The sequence below is a fragment of the Acartia tonsa genome, chromosome 3, assembly GCF_053477335.1.
Source record: "Acartia tonsa isolate MP-2025a chromosome 3, ASM5347733v1, whole genome shotgun sequence".
Lineage (NCBI taxonomy): Eukaryota > Metazoa > Arthropoda > Copepoda > Calanoida > Acartiidae > Acartia > Acartia tonsa.
In genome coordinates, this window is record NC_137262.1 from 22,037,950 (window position 1) to 22,061,062 (window position 23,113).

Consider the following 23,113-nt stretch of genomic DNA (forward strand, 5'->3'; position numbering starts at 1 on the left):
AGTATTAAAAATGCGCGCGAAGCGCGCAAAAATTTTTTTTTGTTAGAGATTTTCTATTTTGGGGGGTGTATTTAACCCCCCAAAATTGTTTAGGGGGGGTAAATACCCCCTCCTAAATGGTTGGGGGTGCCTACGGCACCCCCAGGGTAGGGGTAAATTTCAAATGGGGTGGTAAAATGAAAAAAATTTTGGGGGTGCCTACGGCACCCCCAAATTCGTTTGGGGGGGGTAATCGCCCCATTACCCCCCCCCCCTTGGACGCCTATGATCAGAGATCCTGCTGCTTCTTTTAATTTTACCTTTGTTGTAATAGTACCATCATGGTTCTTGTCAAACACTGTGAAAGCCTCTTTAAAGGTCTCGAGCTCAGCCTATAGGAATTTTTTCAGAAAATCATATTTTGAATATTATTGGCTCCGAATTTTTTGATAACACTGGGTAAGTTTGCATAAAAATTTGCTTCTCATAAGTTTTTTTAAAATATAATCTGTATTATTATCTTTTTTTTTGCTTTAAATAGTTAATCATATATGAAAGCAGCAAGTTTTGATATGGTATGCATAAAGCTATTCATTCGATAATATAATATTAGCTTTAACACCATGAATGAACTTTTATTTTTTCATTATTTTGTGTTGGCGTCTCAATTTCTCTTGATTCAAATTTATCTAACCCTAAGCTATCACTTTCAACAATTCCCATATAGTTTTAGTTTCCTAATAACAACCACCCTCGCAGTTAGGGATCTTTGTTTCTCAAGATATTTCTATTTGTAAAGAATGAAACATAAAAGATGCAAGCTCTAAATTGCTTAAAGGCCCTTAAAAGAAATTCTTCAAATTTCTTTCTTTAAATTCCACATAAAAAGAAAAAGAACAATGAATCTTTTTTAAGGAAAAGTCTAAAAAATATTCAAAATAACATCTAAAAGACAACAAACTCCTTGATAAGAAGAACTTGCTCCTTATGTTCTAATATTTCTTCATTTATAAAATTAGAGGTTTATAAAAACTACATAGGATATCATCCTACTTTCTGGTGTTACAAATGTGTTCTATTCTGTTAAAATATAGTGGCGGGGAAATTGAGACAATTTTTCACACAGCACATCTTATACAAAATAAACACAAATTATTTCAAAAGTAGATTCGTTTTGTATTAATATGATTAAATATAAAGGCATAAAGAAAAGAATTATTAAGTTGAATCAAAGTTGACCAATATTTTGATATTTTAATTCATTATCTAATTGTAGTAGGTTAATTACATTTTTAATATTGAATCTTTTCTTTAGATTTCTTTATAAATTCTTGTATTAATGAAATATAATTTTTATTAGCAATAACAACCATTTTAGTATATTACTTCTTAGCAATTTAGACCTGGTACAATTACTACAGTATTAAAAGCTTTGTCAATTTTTTATTGTAATTGTTTTTTTTTATTGTGTTGGCATCGAAATCCGTTACAATTTCGCAGTTTTTTCAAATTGCTTCTTTGTTAGGTGAACATTTATATGAATTTGTTCCTAAAAACCATTCATCAATTTGTATTTGTTAATTTCTCATTGTATAGTAAGTATACTTCTTAAACCCTATAATATTAAAGATTTAGTTCATGGAAAACGTTTAGGTTATTAATGCGCAGACATATTAAATCCCATCTTATACCAATCCAATACAAAAATAATTCTTTATATATTTCCTTTTTTTTCATTTTTTAGCAGCGAAGTTACTTTATATTTCTCATTTATTAGTTTGTAGCTCGCTCGCATACTATCTTCTAAATTCAGCGCAATTTTTATTTACTCCAGTCTATTTTACGTTTATGACTAATAGCTATGACCCAAGAGGCGTTTAGAACAAATGAGGGACGGGGGCTGGGGGAAACTCGACCCTCTAATATTCATTTATGTGAGATTTCTCTTGGAAGGATGGAGGTTCCTTTCTTCATAATAGTTATAAACCTTACTAGTTACTATAAGAAGCCTAATTAATGGTTCGGCGATTGCCGAGATTTTGCTCTACACATATTCAGACACCTTGTTACTACTAAATATAAAAGAAATACCAGTATGTATTGCTGATCTATTTTAAAAGCTTCAGCAATATTGGAAAATATCTTTATAAAAAAATTTTCTTGTTTTATTTTTATTTTCATGGTAGGTAAGTCAGTGTACAAATAAACCTTATTATTTGGGTGGAATGGAAAAATATTTTTCTAGTTACTTTTATCCGCTGAAAAGAGTTATATTACACACAAATATCTTGTTATTTCTTAGTGGTGAAAAAAAATATTTTTCATCTAATTATGGCATAAAAATATGTTATTTCGTATTTTTCTTAGGAACGGAAAAATTCTTGTTTGTGCGTACTTTATTAATTAGTTTACTTTTTTACTTTTTTTGCAGGTACAAAAATGTCCATCAAGATTTATCAGAAAATTTTGTGGGGGATTTATATCCTTATAAAAAAGTAACAAGATGACTGTCTGTGTTTATGTTGCTTAGTAAAGTATCTCGTTAACCACTGAACCAATATAGTTTTCCTTTATGGTTAAACTGATCATAGGTCCATGAAAAATGGATAACTATTTTTGTGGAGGGAACCAACCCCTCCCAGTATTCTATACAGTGTTCTTTCCTTCCACTCCCAGCCCCCCCCCCAAAAAAAAAAAAAAAAAAAATTATTTGTCCTTTGCAAATTTTTACATTGTGAACCAGTACATCTTCCTGCTTTTTATTTTTCTTATTTATCTTAAAAAACTATTTCTATCTTCTTAGTGGAGGCATAAAATGTAAAACAAAATTTAAAACAAAACATTTATCTTTGAAATAATTTTCATCCTTAATTTCATGAAACTATGGTTTTCTATTTCAATTACCAATTAATGGAAAGAGTAAACTATGAGAAAAAGACTGATTCATTACTTTATCAGTGACGTCATTAGATGATATGTGATGTGTGTATGTGTGTGTGTGTGTTAGTAGCATAAAGCTACTCTAGATTAGTGTATATCTGTTCTTCTGTCTATAAGTAATCCCTTCTGAAGGCTGAAGGTATTTTAGAAAACTCAATTTAAATATCTTGTTCTCTTATATCAATATTCAATACACCAAAAACATTTCTAGCCCCTATGTAAGGATCTACCTCTGAACGGCTATAACTGTGCTGGTCTAACATAAAATAAAATAAGCATAATAAAGCTTTTTTATATCCAATATAAGGGAAACGCCTACTTATCTTTTTCCCCTCTATCTGTTCTTTGCAATCTCCTAATTCCCTAATTCATATGGAATTACTCATATATGCACATACACAGTGATATCAACTAATTCCCTCTTATTTCCTTCCATTTACTGTAATACATAGATAAACTGTCCTCAACTTTAATACCTTGCTTTTAACATATTTTAAATTCCAAAAAAACTTACTATACATTGAATACTGTTCGTTTGTTGGTACGCTACCGACACACCAGATTGTCCTTGTTATATCTGTAACTCATTATCGCTGAGTGAGCTTAAGTTTGTGAAGAAACCAATCCTTCCTACCAAACTTTGTTTAATTAAATTCAAAATGAAAATATCTTCTCGCCCACGTCAATTAACCAACTCTCTTTCTCCCTCTCTCCTCTTAAAAAGTATCCATCTATCTGTTTATTTAAATCTGAATTTCTTGATCTTATATTTTTTTATTGTTGAGGGAATAGCTTCTGTATTATAAACAATATATAATAATAATTCGAATATATGTAAATCTATAAAATGGTTTTTGTCGACTATATTGTACTTTATAAAGGTTGTCATGGTTATTTATGTCGACATTATGCAGCTAGAAAATAAGCAAGATTATTAAAACAATAAAAGCACCGAAATCCTAATTTGAACATAATGACTCTTGTGAAATCTATGTGAAAGATGTAATAGTTATTTATCATATTTTCGTAATATTGTGAATGCTAGAAAGGATATTAAAATTATTTCAACAATTTTGGTCATGTGATCAAAATTTGAATTTTCCTTCTACTATTGCCCCCTCTGGGGGCGAAGTAGGTGGAAATTTAAATTTTTGTCACTTGACCTTAATATTGGTGAAATAATTTTGAATGACCTTTCTTGTATAAGCAATATTAATAAAATATTATACTTGGTTTTGTCTCATTCTCTATCTTTTTCTTAAATTCAAAAAAGTCTATCAAAAAATTTACATCATCTAAGGGTGAACAATAAATATCTCTGTCTATTTTTCTCTATATTTCTTCCCCCTCCCCCCCTCCCTCACTTTTCTGTCTATTTCCTTCTCTCTCTCCTCCTCTTTTGTACGTTCATTTATACAAGAGAGATAACCTAGAGACAGCACAAGGGAATTTTGTTTACATTATGTATCAGCTATAAATTGTTGAATATCTTAGGTTAAAGCTTTCCTTGGGTGAAATATTTGAAGAAAATATTTCTTCCATCATATAATGTGAAGCGTATGACACAACATATAATAAGTTAGTTATAAATAATTTAATTTCTTATAATAAAGTTATCTTTCTAAAAATTATATCATGTTGCCTATAGGGCTGTATTTCATATACAACAAAAAGTGAACAAAGGTTTCTTTTAAAGAAAAAAATGGGGTCAGATTGACCATCTATGTCTAATGTTTATACCCACATCAAATATTAAATTATAACAATGTACAGTAGAGTGGATCAATTTTGGACATTGAATTTGTAATCAACATCTACAGTTTAAACGTCATATAAGAAACCTAAATATAAAAAATTGATTTTGTCCTTGAGGGGAAATGGGGGGAAGGTGTTTCCATGCATTAAAAATTTTAGAAGTTTATTCTGGAGGTGCAACTTTTTTTTCTTTCAAAGTATTGCTTTATGCATCTTTTTGAATTTGTCTTGTTGATTAATATAAGAATATCAAATTGGTTTTAAAAAATATTCATCCAAGCATGAAAAATCTTAAATTAAATGTAAAATCTCTTGGTTTTTAAATTTATTTATGGATTTTTCTTGCTAGGATCAATAGTTTTAAAAACAGATTTTTTATTCTTATTCTACTCTTCAAGACAAAATTGGGAAGGTGCATAAAGCTATACTTTGAAAGAAAAATAATTGCCCCCCCCCCAAAAAAAAAAAAAAAAATTCTCCCCACAAGTGTCTTTCTAAAAGTTTACATGCATCAGCGAGCCTCCCCATTATCCAAAATATTTTCTTTTCATTTTTTGGTCTCTTATATGATGTTCAGACAGAAAGTGTATGTAGCACATTTAAAATTAGAAAATCATTGAAAATCAAGCCACTCTAATGTACAGCATTTATTTCTTCAATTCCACAGTACAAAATTATTCCTGTATTTAAATTTAACATATCATATAGGAAAAAATATTCTTGTATTTAAAATTAAAAATCATGTTGGAATTTTTTTTACAATTTTTAAATTTTTTAATAATGTACAGCAAATTATTTCCTTTTTATCTCATGTTTTGAAATTTATAAGATAGTTGGAATAAATTACAGAAATAATGAAAGTTTTAAAGAAGAGAGCGTCAGGGGGGGGGGTCGAGGGGGGTTTCCCCCCTCAGGAGAGGGGGGGTTGAGGGGGGTCTCCCCCCTCAGAAAAAGCTTGGGCTTAAATCTTCAACAAATAAAGAAAACAAAATTATTTTAAAAATTTCTTTTTTATGTTAAATATTATTATTTTTGTGACACTTGATTTTGAATGACAAAAAATGTTGAAATAAATATTACCCACTGTATGAAATGTTAAATTAGAAATCAATAATGATGTTGGAAAATTTATTCTCATTTTATACTCTGAAAAAAGGAATTGACAAAAAATAATAATTTTTATTCCAAACTTTTAAAACAGCATGCCTATTTCTTATTGGTTGACACTCGAATTAAAATAAAATAATGAATATTATTTCAAGACCAGAAATAAATTTGAAATAAATAATTTTCTTTCCCCTATATTTTTTATTCCAAAATGCCAAGAATTAATTTTGAAATAAAATAATTTTCTTTCCAATATTTTTATTCCTTTTTCTTATTGGACGTCATTTTGTGTCCAATGAGAGACTAGTGTTTAAATATTTTAAAGCTTATTACAGCATTTATTTTGAATATGATAATAGCAACATTCTTACATTAAATGTGATAAAATATATTAAAGATTCTTGTTCCTTAATCCTGAGAGGAAAATCAAATTTCTAATCTGTTGAAATTAATTCATATATTTTACAATTAATATTTCAATTAGAAACTAAACTATGAAAAAAAAATATGTTTACATAATATAGGGATATAATTTCATATTTTTTTATCTATTCTTTTCCTTTCTTTTAAAAAACTATAAAGCATCAAGCCTTACAAGACCTACATCAATAAAAGCGATTCTCGATAAAACATACTTTTGGACAAGCGATTAATAATAATTCTAGAGGTGACATTAATTTTTAAAATAAATGAACATTTAATATTATTTTAAAATCTGAACATTATTTAGTTTATCCGTTACAGACGGACAGACCTATACAAAAGATAAAAAAGCATTGCTCATAAAAAAAGATTCAATTTAAATCAGTTTGTCAAACATTATGCTTAGTTTCAAGTGTATTTAAAATTGAATTGTTTTATTGATTTAAAAGAAATGTTGAATTTGTGTTTCCTAACTAAAGCTGTTAAGATAACAAAGTATTTTAAAAGTTCTCAGATTAGGATGGGAGAAAAACAAGGATGACAACATCCATAAGTAGCGAAGCTCAAAATCATGAATGGATTTCGGGAAAAGTTAATATAAAGCAGTGTCATACAATAAACATTAATCTTAATAAAATATGGAAATAAGAAACTTTAAAAATCACGCAATCTTACAAATCATGAAAATTTAAAAATCTAGGAATCGATCTAGCACCACAGTTTATAGACAAATCTTAATGAAACTTGATAAAAATATGTAGAATATGAGCATATTCAATCCCTGATAATTTAAGCCGCAAATCCTGAATAGGAATCGAGAAAACCATAGAAAACCTAAAAATCTAGGATTTGATCTAGCACCCTAATTAATCAATTAATATAAAAATCGTAATAAAACTCAAGGAAAATATATAGAATGCAAATATAAACAATCCCTGAAAATTTCAGCTCATTATCTTAAAAAGGAGTTGAGAAAATCACGAAAACATTAAAATCTAGGAATCGATCTAGCACTCTAAATAACAGACAGATGGACAAAACAATGTATAGATTAGATGGGCATATGTTATAAGAATCTTCATTAAAAATTTCAGATGTCTATCTTTTATAGGAGCCGAAAAAATCACGTTTCCCCCACTTTGTCTCAGACAGACGGACGGACGGACATTTCGAATTATAGAGTAGCTTCGCTACTAACAAGGATGGTTGTATTTAAAAGTAGTAAGGCTATAGGGATAGATAAGTACAATTGTAACAATCTTTATTACTCTTTATAACTTATTAACATAAATGCCATAATTTTACGTCATTTTACGTCTTTTTAAAAATATGGTCTTTTGTTGATATAAAAACAGCACCAAAAAATGACCAGGAAACATTACACTTCTGACGCAAATCTACGAGTTGTAGTGTAGCATCGTTTCTAAAAGAGAAGAAATGTGTGAGGAAAACAAGAGTATTTGGGGAATATTTTAGAATAAAAAGTTAAGAGATAAGAAAATGGCTAGAGCAATTCAATTTAAACAAATTTAACTTTATGGTTTCTTAAATTCTCGTTCTATTTAAATTTTATATTTAAATAATTTCAGAGGCTATTATACTTGAGCTCTTTTATGTTTATTTAATTTTATTTTTAAAATTGTAATAGTGAAATTTTAAACCAAGAAACGACTGTAAACATGTCTGGGCCATATAATAACGTTTGTTTTAGACAACCCATGAATATATAATTTTGCTTATGTTATTTCATATTTAAATACATTTATTCTACGCTATTATCTAGCTTATTAATTTTTGATCGTAATTTTTCTTAACATATTCAAACTGTATTTTTTTCTTTCAATTCTTTTTTAATGACTCTTTGGACGATTTGTAGTTGAGAAAATTAAGTCTCAAGTTTCAAATTAATTCATTGAGGCAACCAGCCAGGGACAAGGAGGGACAGAGATATCCCTTGCCGCACCTTAATCGGTCGGGTGGTAGGAGGAGGGGGGGGAGGACGTTCAACGACTCCCCTATTATCTCAGCTCCTATTAGAGCTAGAAGGCGAAAAAAAATTGTGCATGTTCCCTGTTTGATAATGAATTTTCGACCTAAAATGAGTCAAAGTCAAATTTCATCAAATATTTTCGCTCTTTATCTAGATGATCCTGCTAGGTTTGCTTGTATCCTGTGCCCGCCAGGATGGAGATATTCAAAAAAAAATCTAACTCTCAGTTATGTGTCATACCCATGTTTAAAAAGTAACTCAATTTTGTCCCTTTAACTTTCAAACACAGAAAATGAGATATAAAAAAACGTTAACAGATTCCTGCCCCCCCCCCCCACTGTTAAGGGTTAAAAACACCGTAGGGCCAGACCTTTATAGATCCCAAGTCAATTACATCCCAACTAGTAAAGAAAAAAACAACCCTTTGATTGCAAGACCTTTGTCTGGAAGTCCTAACTGTGCATTTTAATAAGTTTCGCTTGTTTTGAGTGACATTCCCCTTTCTCTTACTATTATTATATTCTTAATAGGGTAACAAATATGTGACACAAAGATATTTTAATGATGTTTATAATTATAACAGAACCAAAAATTTCTTAATTGAATAGAGTGTCCCTGTTACTGAATTCATTGCGTGGTAACACTTCTTCATATGCACTTGGAGAACAGTTTTATTTCAAGGTTTTGGTTAAATCTTGGATTTATTGTTGTAACTACTTTGTCTTTTCACCTTAGTGCAATTTTGATTTTCCCTTAAATAAAGTATTGCAATTCTTAGAAGCATCTCTATAATCAAGTCGTAAAAATTCAAATATGCTCTTAATCAGTATCAGGTTTTTAAGCCGTTTTGCAACAAATTTACTTAAAATTTAGTTTAGACTTATGCAATAATATTCTGATTTTCATTTCTGACACTCTACAAGTGTTAATGTTTGTTTGTCCTTCCATTTCAGAGCTTCGCTTTCATATTAAATGGAAAATTAATTCAATTTTAGAGTTCTTAATAAAAAAATTTTAAAACGAGATTATAAAATAACAATTACAGCAGTTTAGCTTTGCCAAACTTTCAAGATTACAGCAATAAGTAATGGTTACATTAAAAATATTTGACTTGTCTTATAATGTTGTTAATAGACTGTAAGTGTCAATTAATAATGAGACTTTATAAATCGACAATTTCTTTTTAATAAACACCAAAATAGGGTTTTGATTATAAACACAACAGGGTTATAAATAATTGAAATTTTAAACTCACTGCAAAAACATAAAATGTGTCGAGTTGGACAAAAAAAGTAGTAAGTGTTGTGGGGAGAGGGAGGTTGTAGGACAGAGAATGGTCTCGGGGTACAGGGATAGGTTAATAAAACTAATCTTACCCTCAAGCTAAAAATATAGTCTCAGAAATACTGTTGGAAATCTAAGAGATTTTGCTGAGTTATGTTGTGAAATTATGTTTCTTCTATATTAATATCCCTGTATACCTGAGGTGGCTTGACGACAAGTTTTCAACCATTTTCTCTCTAACTTTATACTATCATCAAACAAACAAAACTTTGGCTAGATTTCTTCTTTACTCTAAACACAAGAGTTTTAAACTTTTATTTTTCCTTGAGTTGTGCTTTGCTAGGCATAGTAGACATGTAGGAATGAGATTATTTATTGAAAAATTAACACTCCTGCTAAAAATCTTATTGTTATTATACATAATTACAACATTAAAGTTTTTACTCCCTCTTACTACGAAGAAGTAAACACTTATCCTAGTTCATTTTCAAATTAAATTTTTTATATAAAACGTAAAACTAACAGGACGTTCGTCTTTCTTTAAGTCTGTCTGGGTGTTAGTACCAACAGCCAAATGAATATGACTCTACTTTTCATTAAAGATTTTAAAACAAATTTGGGTGATGGGAAGGTACCACCACCCTTCCGTACGAAATCGCCTCTATATAAAATATTGAACTTATAGACCTGTATGGGCCTAGCCGTTCATACTCGAAATTCTTTATTTATTCCTATAACCCTGAATGTTAGCCATTTAAAATTATTTTTTTTTAGGGGGGGAGGGGTATGCACTGCACATACTTGTAGCTTGTTTCTAAAACTTTTAGCACTTAAAAGGTTTATTAGGCTTTCAACTAAACTTTTGGACTTTTAGTAATTTCATAAATAGTCAAAAAAAAATTTTAACATCAGATGGATAGAGTGATTTTTAATGAATGCATAATCAATACAAACAGTTGGCAGAAATTGAAGTTGAATTTTTATATTTTGTAATTTAGTTCTCTCTAGAATTAAGTCGTCGCAATGTATTACAGAGATAATTATGGTAAAGAAAACCATAGATAATTTTCTTTTTTTATTTCAAGGAAAATTAAAAGATTTTAAGATGCGAGGGGAGGGGGGGGGGGTGAGGGAGTTGGCACCTTACTCATTTAGGAAAAGCTACTAGTGTAAGTAGCATTTTATAAAGTTTTTAAATTGAATTTACCTGCAAATTAATAAATGAATTTATGTAATTATTTTTGATAATTCTGAAATTTTCCTGTGTTAAAGACTCGAGAATTTGTCTTCTGTCTGCTTCTGTAAAGGCAGTCATTCTAAAACAAATGAAAAGTAATTAATCAAAATGAAAATAACAAAGAACAAATGAAAAACAAGTATAGATGTATCTGAATTCTTCAGACAATGACCGACTTACTGATGTACATTTAAACGTCCCCAAAGCAGTTAAGCCAACGAATAAGAAAACGTTAATATAAAACTTTTGTGTATTAAACAGCCCCCTCTCTCTCTGGATTTTAGCAGTATTTAGTCATTGCTTATTACTTTTTCTTCAAGTACTTATTTCTTTATTTACTTACTAGCGGCTGCGTCCCTAGTATCTAGGGATATTAGAAGGGACATGAAAGTGCAGAAAAATAACTTAAAACCTTACGACTTTTTTTTATAAAAAATACACAGCCTAAAACCACCCTGGGACCTATAAGAAGCTTCACTCTAAAGGAGATCCATATCGGTTCAGCGGTTAGCGAGATCCTTCGCTACAGACAAAAAAAGCTTACTACTTTATATAATAGGATTACTTCATTACTTTTCAAATGCAAAAAAATGTGTTAGTTTTATAAAGCGGAAATAAAATGATTTTGTATTTATTTGAGGAAGAATAATAAGAAAGATAAATTGTGTGGGGGTAAGTTGGGGTTATGTGAATCAAATTATTATGTAAATTAGTAGCTAATCGGCAACATTCATTTTATACAACTTGGTGAAATACCCTCCATTCCTCCCACTCTCACATGAGTACATTTAGGTTTGTTTAGTTTTAGAAATGTTTATGTCTACAGATACCAATTATACGCGAAAAATTAAAATATTTCTTGAAAGCACAATCCTGTCGGTCCACCAGTTTCATTGGTATCATTATATGAAATCAATAGGATGTTTGTATGTCTGTGCGTTTGTAATAAATACCCTAGCTCGCCTCTGGATCTAAATGGTTCTCCTTCACATTTAGGCTTCTTAATATAGTTCCAAGAAGTTCTATTTTTTGGGAAGGGTACCTCCACCCCTTTCAATATAAATCACCCCTAGTTAAAATACCCAGCCTCATAAAATTGTTACATTGTCTTTTTAAAACAAAAGTAATGTCGACTTTTCATGCCCTCAAGTAGGTGCATCTAGTGGCGTAACCACTATTGGTGCAATATAAAAAAAAATTAAAATCTTTATAGAATATTTTCTTATGGGTTAAGGGGTTTATAAAGCGGTCCGCATATAGAATGTGGGATTTATATACCTAATCATTTCATTAACTGAAACTCAACTAAGTTGCTTCCTGATGCTTAATTTTACATTATTTAACCCTCACATTCTATTCCTTCCTATTCTATAGATGGATGTATTTTCTTTTAGGTTGCAAAGCTACTCTATTATCCCATATAAACGGATTGAATAAAATTATTTTTTCAAGTCAAATGAAAATAGTACATTTAAATTACTAATCAGGTTTTTTTCAGGGGGGGGGGGGTTAAAGATCAACAAATTCATTTACATCTCAATTAGCATTTCATAAAAGCCAGGGCTGCAGTGGCATTGACCCTAGCATCTATTATTATCACAGAAAAAAGGAGACAACATTCTAAGACTTTAAAATTACATAGCCTCCTATGAGGTAAAGAAGCTTTCCTAAAATGGTGAACTCAATCTTGCTGACGAAGCCCATTTTGTTCCGAATTTGTATCACTTTTGAAAAGTGCGACTCCAGTTACGTCATATTTTTCTTTCCCGAAAAAGGGAAGGGGGGAAGAAAATCTCTTCAAAAGAGATGGGGAAAACCCCCTTTTCTCTCATCTCTTTTTTCTTCCCCCCTTCCCTTTTTTTCTTTCCCCCTTCCCTTTTTCGGGAAAGAAAAATATGACGTAACTGGAGTCGCACTTTTCAAAAGTGATACAAATTCGGAACAAAATAGGCTTCGTCAATCTTGCTTAGATTAGCCCTGTAGTTTGTTCATTTAAATTTTGTGCTTGTCATTATTTGTGCCTGGAAGGAAAACTATGATGTCATGTTTACCAGGGATCTTAGGGGATTATTGAACAAAGGAAGATGAATTCATATAAATCCCCAATGATGAAAAACAAATTTACTCTTCTGCAGATTAAAATAATTAGTGAAAAAGTTTGGACACTGCCAGTTTGGTACAAACCAAACAAAATTCAGCAGAAGTGTCCAAGTTTTTAATCCAACGAACAAAATAACCTATAAATAAAAGATTGGGGTACAAGTGTTATTTACATTTGACTGTTCCATCCCTCCCTGCTTATTTACAAACCCTATGACCTAAATTTGAATGTGTATATATAATACAAATTTAATTTTTAGATTTAACAAGTTTTGAAATTTGTATAAACTGCCACACCACAAACATTATGCAAGTTGTATATCATATCATTATGATTATATTTCACATTTTAAGCTGAATTTAATTTTTTTAGTAGCGCAGCTACTGTATAGTTTGAAATGTTTTTCTGTCCGCCCGGCTGTTGAATTTCTGGTGAAGAATCTCTATATCAACGAGCATTGCTAAAAAATGATTACTATTTTTTTCCATTACATATACAATTATCCGAGGTGGGCAGTTTTGGTGGGAGGAGAGTGTGTAAAACCACAACCAAGAAGCATAAAATGGAATTGAATAATAAAAGCTTTGGCAGAAATTATTAGTTAATTCCATCCTCCCAACTGTATTTTGAATTCCTATTGAACACCCATCTTAGACTACAACGCATAAAAAATATTCTTTTATTCACTCAGTAACTTTCAAATTTCAAATTGGTTGAAAGGATGATGAAAAACATACTAGGGTAGAGATGTTACTTCTCAAAAGTAAATTTTGTTCAATACATAGCAAAAAAGAAAGACAATGGGAAAAGGAAAGAGAGGAAAGAAAAATACACTAAAGGTATCATGTTGCTAATTATTGAAGAGGTTACAAAACTATAAAACAAAATCTTCCCTGCTTCTTGGTTAATACCTTTCTAAAGAAATGTGTTCCAAAGAAATGATTTTAAGAATGATTTGCGAAAAAAGAATTTTTGAAGCTGTAGTAATTTAGTTTTCTGTTTAACAATTAATATAAAGTAATATCTTTCTCAAATATTTAAACAAAATAAGCCTGTGCAAATAAAGAATATTAAGTATAAGATAATATTAAAATGGAAATAAAAGTTAAGTAACTTATGTTTTATAATGTATTTTACTTCATATGTTTCCTTGTCCACCATAACCGTTTTGTTAATTGAAAGTATGCTTATTAAAAATATTTTTATGTTTACTTGATTATGTATACCCAATATTTAGAATTTCTATTTGTTCCTGTATATCATAAATTATGCTAACCCAATATACCATTATTCTCCTTTCTGGGAAGCTCTATTTTAGAGATAGGTTAGGTCAAATGAAGTAAAGAAATGGTCAAAGCTTACTTTATAAATGTATCACATAAAATCTGTTGTATACCATCTTTATTTCATCTAATAGAAACTTACAAATAAAGTTTTATCAAATTTTACTTTTCTCTGAATTTGACAAAATAAAGCAATTAAATTTGAAAGATGTATCTCCTTCTTTTTCTTTCTCTCACTCTCTCTATCTTTAGAAAGCAGACTTTAGAAACTTTGAGAGGAAAGTTTTATATTTTTGTTATTAGTTTCTTAAATCTGTTTTGAGGAAAAACATAATATTGTTCATTTTAATAAATTTTATTCATACAGTTTTAGATAAATTCTTTTATACTTATTTTGAAATTATCCATTTTGTACAATTTATACAGAGAATATTAAGAAGTATACCTATTTGCGTTAGTGACGTTGAAGCGGGGTGTCTAAACCCCCTGAAAAAAAGATAATAGGATGAATTGCCTTTCCCTTTTTTAACCACCCCCCCCCCCCCCCAAGGATTTCTCTGTTTAATTGTTGTGCACACCATTGCTTGCAAAATTAATAATGCTTTTGTGAAATAGATACCTTCAACCAATACATTGCTTTGAATTGTGGTGTTAGTACTTCGTTATGAGGTATAACATAAAAACCTTGAAACTTATAGAGTAGGTCTCAAAATGATTTTTTTTATTATTTATAAATTTTATTGAACCCGCTATAAGTATATTTTATAGACGAGAGAGATATTTATTTGCTTATTAGATTTTCAGACATTTCATAATTTTTCATCTCCTTCAATAAATTGGAGATAGATTTTTTGCAGCAAAGTTACTCTAAAAGTTGTTCTGTCTGTATTGCACAGATTGTAGTTTTAAATTAATGTCGCTTTCAGATGTGTTACATAGATTTCAACCAGATTTTAATACACAAAAGCACTGTTTTTTTAATAACTAAAACTATCTTAATCGCCACAAAGTTTACAAAAAAATTAAACTTAATACTAATAGATTAAGTTACACCAAATTGACTTAGAGGAAAAGATATGAGACCATCAGTAAAGATGTTCAATATCGCAAAAAGAAAATAACACAGGTATGATAAAGAGCATGGATACTATTAAACATAATCATTTTTGTTTTATTATTATCTAATAAAGTTTTGTGAGGGAAGGTAAGAAAATGAAAAATTGTTATATCTGTAATAATACATATTACATATATGTGTGTATAGGGTGAGGTTAGAACAGTTAGAAGGTTAACACCAACTTTATAAATAAAGGTAGCAATAAAATAGCAAATTTACTTTCAAGAAATTCAAGAATAGTCTCATTGTTTAATGTTTAGCCCAGTCTTATGACGCTTTAAATAGTCTCTAATTGATTATAAAAATAATAAATTGATATTAATAAATAAAAAAATGTATCACTTTTAAACTCTTCCAAAATAACACGAATTTTTTTTGAGTTGTGGTAAAACAATAATTGTTTCTTAAATTGGTAATTTTGAACTTGCTTGTATTTAAGAATGAATTAGGAGACAAGAAAAACACTTGACTGGGACAGACATACAAATGGACAGTTGGAATAATAGAGTGGAGAAAAAATGCAATCTTCCTTTCAAATCTATAAAGGGGAAAAATATTAATGCTAGATCATATTTATTCTATTATAAAGTTTTGTGTTTCAACCTCCTAACTGTAGAATAGGGAAAAGTAAGATCCAATAAAGATGTATCAAAACTTTTACCATTTTTCTTTTGTCCATAAGCTCTAATATTTTTCTTAAATCGATGTTTCTAAAACTTGTATTAGATGTTTTATTACTAGGTAATACATAGTTTGTAAGGTCTTAAAGTCAGATTTTAAAATGTTTTTAAATGAAATGTTTAGAATCAGTGCCAAATTGTATAAATTATATTTAATAATCAGAAAAATTAGAATTGAGTCAAATGCCTTTCTTTCGTCAAATATGTAGATAGGATACTTTTTAATAGTTTTATAAATGTATCAAAAATGTAAGTATAAAAGAAATTACTATAATATATATTTAAAGATTTTGTTATACAACGTTATGCCGTTTGGCATAGGAAATAGGAAAGTACTGTTGGACCTTCAGACACAACTCCTAACTATAAAGAAGCTGTGCAAGCATTGTCTGATAAGCTGCTATATGATGATTAATGTTTGGGGATATTGTTCCACAAAATGAGAATAAAAACAAATTCAATTTTGCAAAGAATTCTTAAAAATTTTGGGCTCACAAATAAATTTCTTTGGTGAGGGCCTTTAATTAATTAGGATAAAGTGAAGTTTTATGTGTTTTAGAGCTAATCCTTGAGAATTTACTAAGGGTGAATCTTTAAATTACTCAATACTAGGCTATGCTAATAGAGGCCTAGGGGCTATTGGAGGAGGAGGGGAGGTGGGGGGGAACTAGGCCCTCCGCATTAAATTATAGTTTTAAAATAAATTGATGTTTTTAAGGAAGCTTTATCTTGAGATGATGTAAGTACCATCTTCAAAAATAGTTTTAAACCTTCCCTAGACCTACAGGAAGTTAAAATGTAAAGAAGAACAATATCGGTTCAGCGCTTAGCGACAATATAAGACACATACAGATGCTTAGAAATAGATAGATATTCTGTTACATTTATATAAGAATTATTGCTCATTTTAATAATTATAAATAAGAAATTTTTAGATTTAAAATAACTATTATATCTCTTATTAAACAGGTGAAGATGTTATTTGATTCATATATAGTTTTTAAAACCAGCAAAAAGAAACATCTTTATGTAAATAAGAATATACTTTTCGTAACAAAACCCGCCTACATAGGCTTGTCAGAAATAGTCTAACAAAATAGTTTGATCTAAAAATCACGTAAAACAGTTCTGCATTTACTAGTTATATAATAACTGTTCAATATCAAATAGATATATCTAGTCAATAATACACAATTATCATTTCTAAAGCCTCACTCGTTTCTCCCTCCTAACTTGCCCTGGTTAAATGTATGGAAGTGTAACATATGATTCTATATAATTCAATAATTCAGGCTTTTATTGTTTTTTCTTTTATTGGTTCAGAAATGCAATTTATCAAGAATGGCATACATTGATATTTTCTTTTCTTTTTGTTTTGTGGGATAATAACAATACGTTTACTTCACGAAACACTTTGTCATCTGTCACCAAATGTAGCGGATTTTTTAGATAATTTACCTCTATAAGTCCCTTCGCCCGTCATGCAATTTATCAAAAACAATTTTTTTCTTGCTTAGCTAATTATATATAGATGTTGTCATACTTGTTCTCGTGAGGATTGGACGAAAATATAAATAATGAAATTTATATATAAAAAATGTTTTTCCAAGAATTATTTATCAAATTCTATTTTAAAGTTCAATATTTTACATGTTTCAATTTTAAAGTTTAATAAAATTGTAAAAGTTACGTGACTTATTTATAAAATCTTGCTTGCATACAATCTCAAACTTTTAAATCTATTTATTCAATAAAGTTTTTCTTGTTCAATAATATTTTGAAAGTAATGTTTTTTAAAAATTTTTATATTTCAAAATTTCAGTATACTAAATACCTATATAAATTTTTATATTTCTAAATTTCAGTATACTAAATACCTATATAAAAGACTTGACTTATTAATTCAAAAACACATTTTACGATATAGAAGACTTGAAGATTTGTTTTTCAATTGATATTTTTAATAATTCAAAGTTTTAGCGTACTTTAATTCTAAAACATACAATATCACAATGTATACAAATCATTTGTCTTATTTTAGTGGACAATAATTTACTGAGGTGGGTTAGTAAAAAATTAGAATCAGAGATGAGGTAAAGAAATAAGGGAATAATGTATATTAAAATTATTCAAAAGTTAATTTAAATATTTCATAGTTTGTAACATAACATTAGAAGCATGTATAAAGTAATTACTATTATTGATTCTATGCTCCTATCGACACTTCTCTGTTTCTATATTTTTAAGAATCCCCCTCTGGTGTATATGTAATCCTCAATACAAAATCTAATTCAGCTTATTTCTTCTTAGCCCGATACTAAAACACGTTATTTTCAGCAAATACAATTGTAAATAGTCTAAACTTTTGAAAAATTTTTAACTTCCAAATTTTTATTAAAAAGTTGAAAAAGAGACTATGATCAAAAAGTTACAAAGTTTGAAAAGAGCATGGTATAATTATCAATAATCTAAATGCAAACGCTCATCTCATTACACGGAGAAAAAAAATATTTTATTCTCTGACAAAAATATTTCTTAAAGATTAAACTATGGGTAAATTTGCGTCAATACGTGGCCACAGATACTAATAAATGATAATAATTGGAAAATTATCTTCTCTTAGGAGAGGCTGCAGTACGAACCAGAGACAAATGTTCTGCAAAATTATTTATTCTTCCACGACACGTTATATCGAATTCATAACAATTAATAAAATTTCAAAATAAAATAATGCTACGGTTGATTTTTTGAAAGAATCTAAAATCAGAAACAGACATGCTTAGTTTTTCTTAATGCTGTAAAGGGGTGTTAAATCCTCCCCCCCCCCAAAAAAAAATCAATCAAAAAACAATCGGGGTGGCGTAGAACCCAACCCCCCAAAACAAAAAATAAAAGCTTAGACGTCATTAGTCTTTATAGAAATAAAATCTGTATAAATTATAGAAAATACCTAAATTTAAATGATCAAGTATCCTTCTCTATCTATGGTCTTTAGATAGATAAAAACTAGCAAGAGAAAGGTGAAATAGAATAGAAAGAGGAACTAGATTTTTTTGCTTTACCAGAGAAAATTAGATTTTAATTAATTATAGCAGAAATATACCTTTTTCTTAGTATCCAAAGTACAAATAAACATCAATTTTATAAATAAAATTATTTTGTATCAAAATAAAAGATTTTTTTATCTGTTTAAAAGACCCTTTTTGTTTGATGTCAAACCAAAGGCTTTTATTCATTAATTTTCAAAAAGTTAATTTCTATATAATTTTTTAATCTTAAGCTGTTATTGGTTCTATTAAGATCTCTCTGTGCATTAGAGAAGCTGAGATAAAAAGCTTAGCTTTTAGATTAATCAAAAACACAACAAGATTTGGCTAAGGGAAATAATTGTAACAACTTTTTTGTTTTGATTCCTAAATTGGCAGAAACAAATATTTTGGAACAATAATAATAATAATATTTTGATTAAGAATTACCACCCCCTTGTTTACAACATTTGTTAATAAGGGGAGAGGTATCAAAATCATTTTTAACATTATGGACTAGACGTTTTCAAATAATTCTATGCCTTCAATAGTTTGATGGTTTGTCTTTTATTTTGACTTTTTACAAAGTACATATTTTGATTAAAGTTCAAGGCAATATTTCCAGAGTTTTTTTTATAAAAAAAATAATATATGAATATTAGTTTTTAGATAAGGTGCATTTAAAAATGAAAAGGTTAATGACTGAAAATAAAATATAAAAATTTTGTGATGAAAATATTATAATTTATAACTACATAATTCCACCAAATATGATTATAATTAATTTCTGTCAACATCAAAGCAAACATTTTAATATTTTTCTAATAATAAAAATTTTATACTTTATATTGAGTGCTTTTAACTAGAAATAAGTTAAAATTTTGTAACAAATTCCAGAAAGTATATTTTCAAAATTTGTTTCAATCTAAAACCTAAAATTTTAACAGCTTTGAGGAATAAAACGATCCTTTAATTCTTTTAGAAGTACTAGACTAGCTGCCTTTGTCCTTTGCTTCTGACATTCTTCTTCTGTAAACAGCCTTAAATTAACCAGAGGCCAATTCTAAACTTTTCCTAAATTCTAAATTGACTGGCCTATCAACACTTGGGTATAGTCCCTTTCGTGACATTGCACCTTAAGGGGCGATTCTTCGTATTTTTCACAGTAGGTTTTCTCTTATTTCTCCAACCCTGCGGGGCCAATTACCTAATCCTGTGGGGCAATCACCTAACCCAAAATAACCTAACCTAAAAAAACCATTTTAAAAATACGACAAATCGCCCTTTAAGGTGCGATGTCACGAAAGGGACTATTCCCAAACACTTTTGTAAAAAGAATTTTTAAAAAGGACAATTTTATTTTTGTAATTCTTTTGTTTCAAGTTTCTCTTTTTAGTACGGAATAAAATAGCAATTTCTTTTACTTAAACTAAATTATTAGGCTGAGAAATGAGCTTTCTGTGTCTTTACATTTAATATTACGATGTACTCTACATACAATGTATGTTATAAATAATAGGTATTAGATAATACCTATTAATCTTATCCATACTATAATACTTGCACACATCACAGAGAATAATATACAAAACACTATTTATCATTATACTAGCGGCTACGCCTCTAGGAGAAAGACTAAACTACATAACTTTTGTGTCACTTTTGAGGAAGACGTTTCTATTTTCTCCCATCTCTTTTGAAGAAATTTTCTTCTCCCCTTCCCTTTTTATTTTCCCTTATGTGACGTCATATAGGAATCGTCTTCCTCAAAAGTGACACAAAAGTCATGTAGTTTAGTCTTTCTCCGCCTCTAGAGACCTTTTAGGAAACTTGAGGAAACGGGAGTGGGGGGTATGTCGATCCTTTACTTTCATTTTTAGTTTTAAGAAGTGAAATAAAACCGTACTCTATCCCAAAATAGTTATAAACCTTCTCTTGATCTATATGAAGCTTCACTGAAAAGGAGACCGATATCATTAAGCAACATTCTTCAATTCGATACACACAAGTAGACATACTGTTACTTTCATAACCAGTAGCAAAATGAAGTATGAATTATTAAGAAACCACATTCACTCAATAGCAAATTAAAATGCATACAAAAAGATAAAAAGAAAACACATAAAAACAACAGAGAGAGAGATTTAGATGTAATTAACTAATGCAGTATGATTATTTGTAGTATGGTTTGTGTGTGGTGTGTGTGTGTGTGTGTGTGTATGTGTAAGTTAAAGCAAAGCTAATATCCAAGTAATTAAGGTAGGCGTGGGAGTACAGATTTAGAGATGAGTAATCAGGCCAAAAATAATGCAATTTTATCGACAGTGGATTTCAAACATTTTATTTGAAAAAAAAAGTGTATTTTTGACGGCGTGATTAGATTGGGTTTTGTGAGAGTCCCGTCTAGATAGGGATAATGATGGGAAAGGGTTTAAGGTAACAGGAAAACACTTTTTTTTATCAAAATTTAAATAATTCAAAAGAAAAATATATATCAATAATGTTTCCAGTAATCTGATAGATTTTAACTACCTTTTTATTATCCTATTTTATGAAGTAGTCTGAAGCTTAAGATTTCAATAACTACAGAACTCACGTCTTTGAATAATTTAGGCTTTTTTTCTATACCCCTTTCAATACATATCCCCTATATACTACGGCCGCCGCCGCTAGTTATTATATGTATAAAATAGTAAGGTTTTTTTTTTTTTAAAAAGCTAATGATATCATTAACTACCGATTCAAGGAAAGCTTCAAAGGAAAGGTTCTGGATAGTTTATGATATTTTATTTGTGCCCCTCTATTCCTGTTGTATATTTATGATTCTATATATTACCTAAATGATCCTAATATTTTCCTGTTTATGGGCATGTAAGTATGTGTATATGACTGGATGTTTTGTGTATGTGAAAAAAAAGTATAAAAGACTTAATTTTCTTTAACTTTTGATTATCTATAGCTGTAAGGCACATTTAAATGTAAAAAAACTTAAGTTTAAGGCACTTTGAACTTAACAAAGCATTTAATAATTTTGAATTTATACATTTAGATTGATTAAAGACATTTTTATATGACAATGCAAAAAAATAAGTAACTAAACTATGAGAAATCTCTGTTTCTTTAAATCAATAATTATACAATTTATATTAAACAAATATCTGCTTATACGAGTAGGATGATAACCTTAATCTATCCAAATTTGCAAAGAAAGCTTCTCTGCATAAGCAACCTAATTGCTTAAGAAATATTTGGTTCAACATTCAATAAAACTACTTTAAGTCTTTATCAATTTAATGTTTGTAAACACGCCATGATATCTTTTTCATGACAAATTTTAAATAATTAGTTTTTTTTTAAGTGTAAAGTTCAATTTGAGCAAAACATACACGAGGTAGATGTCTTTTTCTTGGATAATTTTAATCTACCTGATTAATTAACGCTTTTCTAACAATCTAACTGTAAATCACTTTTTAGAAATCTAAACTAAGATATTGTCATTTCAATTCATCGAGAAGACATAAAAATAATTTCTTAAGAATCTTGTTCCTACCTGTTGTGTCTACGGGAACTAAACCAAATCTACTGTTTCTGTTTTATCAACAATACGGTCTTTCTCTTCTCTCACTCTCAATTCCTCTTTCTCTCTCATTCCCTCTCTCTTTCCTCGTCTCTCTCTCTCTCTCTCTCTTTCTTTCTCTCTCTCTCTCTCTCTCTCTCTCTCTCTCTCTCTCTCTCTCTCTCTCTCTCTCTCTCTCTCTCTCTATCTCTCTCTCTCTCTCTCTCTCTCTCACTCTCTCACTCTCTGTGACTCCGTGTAACCATTTACCTAGAATATAAAATAATATATCTCACTAGAGTTCCACAAAGAGAGCTTTCAATCTTTCCTTAAATATTCTCACCAACAAATATTTTAGGAGTTTTTTTTATAGAAAGGAAAGAAAAAATAATCATCTAAATGTATTAACATAAGTATAGAATAAGTGTATGGGTCTTAAAATATCTCGAAATTTAGTGATCCATATATAACCCTAAAAAAATACCGTAAACAATAAAATAATAATTAAATATACACAGGGCGTTTCAAAAAAACTGCGTTTTCCGGTTTTGGGAAACAACCAGTAGGAGTATGAAAAAAATGATTATAGGTCCATATTCTATGTATAAATGTACACCAGATTTGCTTAAGGTGTT

At 29.2% G+C, this 23,113-nt stretch overlaps 1 protein-coding gene across 1 annotated transcript in view; it reads right to left on the reverse strand.

Moving 5' to 3' along the window:
* Window positions 1-22,551, reverse strand: part of LOC145313645 (neo-calmodulin-like) — a 37,883-nt gene extending 15,332 nt beyond the window's left edge. The window contains exons 1-3 of the mRNA XM_080153150.1: window positions 22,473-22,551; window positions 10,739-10,794; window positions 300-370 (exon numbers count right to left, since the gene is read on the reverse strand). Of these exons, the coding sequence (XP_080009276.1) occupies window positions 300-370; window positions 10,739-10,793 (126 nt within the window). The 5' untranslated portion in view covers window position 10,794; window positions 22,473-22,551. The remainder of the gene's footprint in view (window positions 1-299; window positions 371-10,738; window positions 10,795-22,472) is intronic.
* Between the last annotated feature and the right edge of the window lie 562 nt (window positions 22,552-23,113).